General features: G+C 48.3%; 1 protein-coding gene across 1 annotated transcript in view; it reads left to right on the top strand.

Moving 5' to 3' along the window:
- Positions 1-3,089, top strand: part of LOC308167991 (myosin-binding protein C, fast-type-like) — a gene marked incomplete at both ends in the record, with an annotated part of 13,628 nt that extends 10,539 nt beyond the window's left edge. The window contains 7 exons of the mRNA XM_080542470.1: positions 254-342; positions 632-827; positions 936-1,075; positions 1,712-1,871; positions 2,255-2,391; positions 2,520-2,709; positions 3,049-3,089. Coding sequence (XP_080398596.1) covers positions 254-342; positions 632-827; positions 936-1,075; positions 1,712-1,871; positions 2,255-2,391; positions 2,520-2,709; positions 3,049-3,089 — 953 coding nt within the window. The remainder of the gene's footprint in view (positions 1-253; positions 343-631; positions 828-935; positions 1,076-1,711; positions 1,872-2,254; positions 2,392-2,519; positions 2,710-3,048) is intronic.
- Between the last annotated feature and the right edge of the window lie 6,730 nt (positions 3,090-9,819).

The raw sequence follows: 9,819 nt of genomic DNA, 5'->3' as shown, positions 1-9,819 counted from the left end.
CGTCTGTGTGTGTGTTTATGTGTGTGTGTGTGTGTGTGAGTGTGTGTGTGTGTGTGTGTGTGCGCCTGTGTGTGTGTGTGTGTGCGCCTGTGTGTGTTTATGTGTGTGTGTGTGTGTGTGTGTGTGTGTGTGAGTGTGTGAGTGTGTGAGTGTGTGTGTGTGTGTGTGTGTGTGTGTGTGTGTGTGTGTCTGTGTGTGTGTGTGTGTGTGTGTGTCTGTGTGTGTGTCTTACCTCCCTCTCTCTGCCCATCAGAGCTGCCTAAGATCCGCCTCCCCCGCGAACTGAGGCAGAGGTACATCCGCCGGGTCGGAGAGAAGATCAACCTCACCATCCCCTTCCAGGTGACCTTTCACCTCTGACCTTTCATATAAGCCTAGAGGAAGTACAGTGGGAGGTTGAGGTGGTCTACAGCAGGTGACACCAGTACCCAGAAGCATCAACAGGGGAGGCTGGCGGAGGTAGAAAACGGAGGACAGGCTCTTTGTAAGGAGCGGTATCAGACCAGGTGTAAAACACCATCCCAAGCTTGACAATGAGCCCCGTCCTCCAATTTCTTCCTCCGCCAGCCTCCCCTGGTAGATGCTGACTATGACGGTTGTGTGTGTGTGCGCGCGTGTGTGTGTGTGACAGGGTAAACCACGGCCCATGGCGACGTGGTTTAAGGACGGGGCGCCGGTGGACCCTAAGATGGTGGGGGTCCTCACCTCCACGGTGGACTCCATCCTCTTCATCCGCTCGGCCGTCAGAGAGCATTCTGGGAAGTACGAGCTGGTGCTGAAGATCGAGAACATGGAGGACAGGGCGGAGCTGGACATCAGGATCATAGGTAGGGGTGGTACACACACACACACACACACGCACACAGACACACACACACACACACACACACACATTAAAAGGTTAAGGTAAATGAACCATGCCCTCCACCCCCCAGAGCGGCCCGGCCCCCCCCAACTGGTGAAGGTGGCAGAGATCTGGGGATTCAACGCAGCGCTGGAGTGGCAGCCCCCCGTAGATGATGGAAACTCAGAGATCATTGGGTACACCATCCAGAAGGCCGACAAGAAGACCATGGTGAGACCACCCTACTCAGTACACACTCGCACACACACACACACACACACACACACACTCGCACACACACACACACACACACACACTCGCACACACACAAACACACACACATGCACACACACAAACACACACACATGCACACACACAAACACACACACACACGCACACGCACACACACTCCCTACATACCTCCTCAGGAGAGACCACCTGGCTGGCGGAGGTAGAAATCGGAGGATGGGCTCATTGTAATGCATGGAACGGAATGAGAATGAGGAATGGTATCAAACATGATTCCTTGCATTACAATGAGGGCTCATTGTCCTCCTCCACCAGAATTGAGCTTAAATCATAATAATAATAATAATAATTGGTTCCTACCTCCAGCACTGTGACTGCCAATGGCACTTGTTCTTTTGGAAGGTTTCACTGATGACTGATGAGAGTTGATTCACTTACTGAGACAAACAGTGATTGGTGTCTAACCATGGCAACTGTCTCCTTGGAATTCTAGAATCAGCTTTCTCCTTATCACTGACCTCTCTCTTTCCCTCTCTCTCTACCCCCCCTCCCTCTCTTTACCCCCCCTCCCTCTCTTTACCCCCCCTCCCTCTCTTTACCCCCCCCCCTCCCCCCCAGGAATGGTTCACGGTGTTTGAACACAACCGCAGGGCCAGCTGCACGGTGTCAGACCTCATCATAGGTAATGAGTACATGTTCAGAGTGTTCAGTGAGAACATGGTGGGCCTCAGCGAAGAGCCTCACGTCAGCAAGGACACAGCCAAAATCTCCAAGACACGTGAGTGTGTGTGTGTGTGTGTGTGTGTGTGTGTGTGTATTGATGGATGTGTGCATGTGTGAGGTGTGCGTGTGTAGTGATAGGTGTGTGTGTGTGTGTGTGTGTGTGTGTGTGTGTGTGGGGGGGGGGGGGTGGGGGTGGGGGTGTGTGTGTGTGTTTTTTTGTAATTGGTGCATGCGTGCATGTGTGCGAGAGTGTGTGCGAGCGTACATGTGCACGTTTGTGTGCGCGCGTGTGTGTGTCCTACGTACATCATTTCTCTCCTTCAGCTTATATCAAACCTCATCATCCATCATTATCAGACCATGTGCTTCAGAGATGTCTCATGAAATGATAAGCAATCAGTATTGATTAACTATAACCCTCCCCCCTCCCCCTCCCAGCGCTGGTGTTAAACCGCACTCCCTTCAAGGAGAAGGACTTGATGACCGTCCCCAAGTTCACTCAGCCCCTTATGGACCGCTCCGTGGTTGTGGGCTACAGCACTGCTATCAGCTGCGCCGTCAGTGGCTTCCCCAAGGTGTGTGTGTGTGTGTGTTTAGTGATGTGTAGTGATGTGTGTGTATGTAGGAATAGCCTTTAGACTCTAGATGCCATCTGATACTGCAAATACTCTATGGATGTCAACATCTCCCCCCCCCCCCCCAGCCTAAGATCTTCTGGCTGAAGAACAAGATTCCCCTACAAGAGCTGGATGGAAAGTTCATGAGGATCAACCACCAGGGGGTCATCACCCTCCACATCCGCAAGCCGGCCATGTTCGACCGCGGGACCTACTCCTGCAAGGCCATCAACAGCCTGGGAGAGGACACGGTCGAGTGTAAAGTAGAGATACGAGGTATGGAGGGAGGGAGGGAGGGAGGGAGGGAGGGAGGGAAGGAAGGTGGGAGGGAGGGAGGGAGGGAGGGAGGGAGGGAGGGTGGGAGGGAGGGAGGGTGGGAGGGAGGGAGGGAGGGTGGGAGGGAGGGAGGGAGGATGGGAGGGAGGGAGGGAGGGAGGGGGAGAATAAGAGGTTCATCCTTAGACAGTAGTGCAATGTTTGTTGTCCTAACAGAAAGACTACAGAATAGTTCACAAGGCTAATGTTATCTCTCTCTCTCTCTCACACACTCTCTCTCTCTCTCTCTCTCTCTCTCTCTCTCACACTCTCTCTCTCTCTCTCTGTCTCTCTCCATAGCTGTTCCACTGGAGAAGGGGGAGGTGGAGGAGGACCAGTGAGAGAAGAGGCGGAGATAAAGAGGAGAGGAAGAGGAGAACTAGAATGTAAAACTGTATGAACCAGGGCACCATGTCAGGAGTGGATGTTTCCCAGCCGCGTCTCCATGGTGAGGTTGTCAGGGAGACGTGGACGGACACTGACGCTCACGTCTGGTAGACCCAACCTTGTGATAGAGTATGTGTCAGTCTGAATGTACATGATTTTGATTGGTCAGTGAGGGCCGAGGCAGGCGGTGGTGTCAGCGGTGGGTATGAAATAAAAACGTACTTGAAGTGTTGATTGGCTGTCTGTGTCTGTCTCTCACACCCGATTGTCTCTATGTCACACAGTCAGTATTATATTAGATATTTGTAGAGCTTGGTTATGATAAACACTAAACTAAGACCTGAGCTGAAAAAAACACAGACATTAATATGATGGTGATAGGCTGCTGCCATAGCCACACCCCCTATCTATCTCTCTAGCAGTCAACTGATTATGTCATATCAACTCATCTAGTGCCGAGGGTGAATAAAGTCGCCCAAACTGTCAACATTCTAGAGTACCAAGGGTGACTTTATTCACCAAAAATGCCTAAATTACGATGCTTCATTTTGTAGCCAATCAAAGTGTTGTTGCTAGGTAAACACCACATTAGAACTCTTGGCACTCTAGGTGCTTTGGCAGTTGGTGAGTTAATAATCAAACGAGATGCATGTTGATGGTATTGATATCTACAGCCGTCCATGTGGTCTCCATGACGATGTCCAATCACTCAGCTGATCCTGACGATCGGCCTCGACACCTCCCTGGAGTTCTGGTTTCTTCCTCTGTGGATCAGAGCTCCAACGCTGCCTAGCAGCGCCACAGAGAAGACAGACACTGTCACTGCAAGAGCTGACGACAGACAAGAAACAGAGTTTTACTGGAAAAACATGTTTTAATGAGTAGTCTATAGTTCTCATCAGTCTACCATGTATGTGGTCTCAAAATATCATTATTTGTTCACATATCAGCCTCTAAGCTATGCTAACAGTGAGCTTGTATGGACTTCATGGAGAAATGTCATGATGGTCTTGTATCAGACATCCCAGCCAGTAGGGGGAGCAGGCTGCCTCTCATTCACATCTCACAGCAACAACAATAACAATCAACAAAGTCAACAGTAAGGACATAGTGTAGAATGATAGACAGACAGACAGACAGACAGATAGATTGATTGATTGATTGATTGATTGATAGTCACCTGACATGAGTTCATAACAGGGAGAAGTTTTGACACTTAAACGTGTGTGTGTGCATGTGTGTGTGTGTGTGTGTGTGTGTGTGTGTGTGTGTGTGTGTGTGTGTGTGTGTGTGTGTGTGTGTGTGTGTGTGTGTGTGTGTGTGCATGTGTATATGTGTGTGTGCGTGCGTGTGTATATGTGTGCTCGCTACGCTCCAAGCACCTCTAGATGTTTACAGAGGACAGCTTCCTCCTTATGCTGCCTGTCAGCTGTTTGAGTTCTACCTCGGGGCTGATGGGTAATGTAGTGTCAGCTCTCATACCTCAAGTCTCAAGACGGAGTGCTGTTTTGGCGTCTCCCTGCTGAGGTTCATATGAGCTCAGATCTGTCATCCATACTTCTGAGGGGAGGGGAGGGGAGGGGAGGGGAGAGGAGAGGAGAGGAGAGGAGGGAAGGGGAGAGGAGAGGAGAGGAGAGGAGGGTAGGGGAGAGGAGGGGAGAGGAGAGGAGGGTAGGGGAGGGGAGGGGAGGGGAGTGGAGGGGAGAGGAGAGGAGAGGAGGGGAGGGGAGAGGAGAGGAGGGGAGGGGAGAGGAGGGTAGTGGAGAGGAGGGGAGAGGAGAGGAGGGGAGGGGAGGGGAGAGGAGAGGAGGGGAGAGGAGAGGAGAGGAGAGGAGAGGAGAGGAGAGGAGGGGAGAGGAGAGGAGGGGAGGGGAGGGGAGGGGAGGGGAGGGGAGGGGAGAGGAGATGAGAGGAGAGGAGGGGAGGGGAGAGGAGAGGAGGGGAGACGAGAGGAGGGTAGTGGAGAGGAGGGGAGAGGAGAGGAGAGGAGGGGAGGGGAGGGGAGGGGAGAGGAGAGGAGGGGAGGGGAGAGGAGAGGAGAGGAGAGGAGAGGAGGGGAGAGGAGAGGAGGGGAGAGGAGAGGAGAGGAGAGGAGGGGAGAGGAGAGGAGGGGAAAGGAGAGGAGAGGAGAGGAGGGGAGAGGAGAGGAGGGGTGGGAAGGAGAGGAGAGGAGGGGAGGGGAGAGGAGAGGAGAGGAGGGTAGGGGAGAGGAGGGGAGACGAGAGGAGGGTAGGGGAGACGAGAGGAGGGGAGGCGAGGGGAGGGGAGGGGAGGGGAGGGGAGGGGAGAGGAGAGGAGGGGAGGGAAGGGGAGGCGAGGGGAGGGGAGGGGAGAGGAGAGGAGGGGAGGGAAGGGGAGGTGAGGAGAGGGGAGAAAAGGGGAGGTGAGGAGATATGAGGAGAGAGGAGAGGAGGTGTAGATGAAGGAAGGAGAACAAATTCCCTATTTTTATGTATCTGTCTATTCTTGTTCTCTCCATGGAATGTAGTGTCTTTGAATGCTGAAAAAGTGCTATACAAAATAAATGCATTATTATTATTATTATTATTATTATTCCTCTACTATTACTATTACTACTACTATTCCTCTATTATTATTATTATTATTATTATTATTATTATTATTATTATTATTATTATTATTCCTCTACTCCTTCAAGTTATCACTAAACGAACAACATTAGGATTAGTCCAGACTCTCTACTGATTGCTTTCAACCAGTCAAGTCGTATGAGCTCAGGGACGTTGTAGGTACCAGATTTTCCGACACTGTAGGTTTTTCCTACCCTACCAGATCCGGTCATAGGTTCTGCCCTTTCCGGCCATAGGTAGCGCTATGATTCGCTGACGACGATGACTTACGATCACATGATGACCGCCATTTTTACCCATCAGTAATTTTGGCTGTTTATAGATCTAATCTTTGTAGCTACCTTAAGATACATGGATGTTGCGCGCACTTGATGCATGATATGTATCCTCCTGGCATGCCCAAGGTTGGAAACCTTAAATCAAGGATTCGAAAGGCATCCAAGAATTACTTGATGAAAGGTAAGTCAGTGTGAATAACTATGTCATATCCACTCTTGAAGCCACTGCTTGAAATGGCGAAAATGCATAGGCCTATATCAAAATTGAGTGTCTCATTAAGCATCTGCTAACTATTTTGTGCATAAAACCTGTTTCCAGTGGCTTTATTTGCACTTCTAAATGAATGCTGTATTTTTCTGCTGCATCAGGTGAGGAGTTGTACTATAAGTGCAAGGACAAACTTCGCTTGGTGGTGTGCAACAAAGATGGAGTTCGTGATGTCCTGATGGTAACTTTCATATCTGACTTGAGTTCTTGTCCATCATCTTTCCCAATTATGACAAGATTATCATTGTTGGAGACCTCAAAACCTACTTATTCAATCTCGCCTTTTAAATGTCTGTCTTTATTGTTGTTTCATCTGTTCTATTGTTGTTTTATCTTCTTTGCTCTCTGTGAAGCACATTGTGTCACATTTTTGTGAGAAATGGGCTATGCAAATGAAGTTTGATTTGATCCGAAGGAGTGCCACGACAACCATGGGACTGGGGGTCATCCAGGGAGACGCCGAACACTGGAGAAGGTGATGGCGTCCTACCACTGGTCCACCTTGCGGGAGGATGTCACAAAATGGGTGAGTTTTTGATGTTATTAGTGCATGGTGTGTGTGAACATTGTAATTTATACACTGCCCGTTAGCAATGATCTTTTACTCAAAGATCTCCAACTCTTGTGTAATTCTCATACTGACCACAATCTGATTCTGCACTGGAACACCCAGACCATCATACAGGCCGCAGCCCCTCAACCACAGCGGTTCTGCACCTAAGGCACTAAGCCCAGCAGCTGACCACCACCACCAACATGACGCCTCAACCACATCAAGAATTCTCTGACTCTAGATAATTTCCTCTGAAATGTCACTGTTTTAAAGGTTGATGAGTGCCCCCGCTGTCAACATCATGAGAAAATAAAGACAGTTGCACCTGTACTCCATCCCATCCAAGTGAAAGAGGCATGGAGTGTCCTGGGGATTGATCTCATTGGTCCACTTCCCACCACTGCAAAGGGCAAAAGGTAGCTACTGAATGTTGGGCAGAAGTATGTGTAACCCCTTTTGGTTAAAGCTAGTGAGATAAGCTGACATCATGTATTGGATAAGTAAATAAAAGTTATGAAGCAAGTTTTTGGTAGACCCCATGGGGAATAGCTGCTGCAATGCTGTAGCTAATGGAGAACAATCTGCATTTTTCATTGCAGATACATTCTGACTGCAACCGACCTCTTCACCAAGTGGGTAGTGGCAAAAACCCTCTACACCAAAACAGCCAATGAGGTGTCCAGGAAGATAGTCAACATTCTTGTTGACTTTGGACTGGTAGAGAGGATCATTAACGACCAAGGACGGGAATTTGTGAATGAGGTACAGTTATATAAGTAAGACACAGTATGTGATGTGTGACATTTGATAATTGTAATTTAATCTAATTTAATTGCATACACTAGTGCATCTGCAGGTCAACCGTGGTGTTTTTGAGGCTCTGGGTGTCAAACACTGCATCACGTCAGCCTGCCACCCCCAGGCCAATGGACAGGACGAGCGCACAAACCGCAACGTGAAGACTGCGCTTGCCAAGTACTGTGGGGAGGGACAGAACGACTGGGATGCCCATTTGAGGGGCCTACTATTGTGTAACAACTGCATATGTAAACAATTCAAACAAACATAGAAAGAAACAAAAAACAATTCAAACAATATAGAAAGATGGTGAAATGCTATTGATTGTACTTTTGTTTTGTTTTACAGCGATCAACCAAGTACACCCCGTACTTGGCACTGTTCGGACGGCACCCTCGCAGCCCAGGTGTCATCAACACAACACAGACTGAGGAGGGTGACGACTCAGCTGTGGTTGTGGTTGATTTGCCAGAGGAGGATGTACAGGCGAAGACTGTCGAAGTTACAGATCTACATGCAAAGGTGATGTAAAAATTGCAATTTATGCATAATAATATCTAATAATAACAAATATGCATACAATGGCAATATATGCTATAAAATATGAATATGTTTTAAGGGACAATTAATTAAATTATAACAATTTTTCAGATTTACCAGAACATCCAAATTGCCCAGGCAAGGCAGAAAAAGGCCTACAAGGCCCGGAACAAAAAGGGGGTCAAATCCTTTGACTTCAAAGTTGGGGATGAGGTCCTACGGGCAAACAAGCGGAAGAGGGAACAGGAGGTGAGCATGATGCTGAATGGTAAATAATAGTGTTTTTTGTTAGTTCAATAGTTGTGATTGCACCATGCATTTTATTCCTTCAGTGTGAGCGGTCTGACAGTGTGGTGGGCAGCAATGCCATAAGAAATGACCACAGCTATGCCGCAACAATGCGAGAGGAAGACTCCAAGAAAAAGAGGACAGAAGACGACAACTTGGGTATGTTTCTCTTCACCAGTACTGTATATTACTATAACCTTATATGAAAACGGTGCCACTACACCACTGGCTGTAGAACTGTTTCTATGGACCACTGTAAGAGGACTTTAAACTGTTTTTGTCTTGTAGACCGTGGCAAGTCCACCCTCCTGGGAGCGGAGTGGATGAAGAAGAACGCCCACCGGCTGGAAGGGAAGGTCCAGGAGCCTGCTTTTCTTCAATTGGACAAAATACAGAGAGAGGAAATAGAGGCTAAATTGAAACTGACTGAAGACGAAGAAGAACGTCAAGAATTGCTGGACATTTTTTTTTTGAATTTGAACATTCAATTGATTATGATTTATTTCTGTTAGAGGTCAAGGACAATCTTGGCATCCCTGTGTGCGCAAGTTTCAAGGCTCCCAGTTCGGAAGAGTGATTGATTAATTAGTGTGTTTGCAGTCGCAAATATAAAACTGAATCTGAACAGTAGTGTGAACTACATGTTGGTCACATTACCCCAAACGATAACGGTGGATGACCGATGGCCTTATTCACTTATTCCTTCCAGCTAGAGTCTGGATCTAGCTAGAGTTATAGTCATGTCAGATGGAGGGGCTTTTGACACGTGCATGCTGTCTGAGTCAGTCCATCCTCTTCATGGGCGTGGGTTAGATGTGGCTACAGGCCCCACGCTTTCAACTGACAGGCTCTCCCTCCGTCTCTCTGGGGCCTACGTCCAGGATCGGCCTGGTGACAGACTAGACAGCATTATTAACATTGGCCATGGAATTGATAACTTTATTATCACATAACAGCTATTTGAAGCAAACTATGGAAAAACTGAATTACAGATATCTCTAACTGTCGTTTTGACTAGTCAGAATGACGTTATAGATATCTTGAATACAAATTTAGACTAGTAAAAATCGAATTACGACTAGTCAAATTTAGCTAATAAATGTTAAAACGGCTTGCCATACTAACACACAGTTTCAGATCTACTAACGGGTCTTCGTTGTCATCGTTGGCATCGCGAATCATAGCGAATCATAGTGCTACCTATGGCCGGAAAGAGCAGAACCTATGACCGGATCTGGTAGGGTAGGAAAAACCTCCAGGGTCGGAAAAACTGGTACCTACAACGTCCCCAGGAGAGGGGGGGGAGGCATCATCAGAGACTCCAAACAGAGCCTCCATTTTGTGCTGTTCCGTGTGCGATCACCAGAG

Source organism: Nansenia antarctica (genome assembly GCF_963989245.1).
Source record: "Nansenia antarctica genome assembly, chromosome: 11".
Taxonomy (NCBI): domain Eukaryota; kingdom Metazoa; phylum Chordata; class Actinopteri; order Argentiniformes; family Microstomatidae; genus Nansenia; species Nansenia antarctica.
The sequence above is the reverse complement of the archived record's forward strand: the minus strand, read 5'-3'. Positions and strand labels throughout refer to the sequence as shown.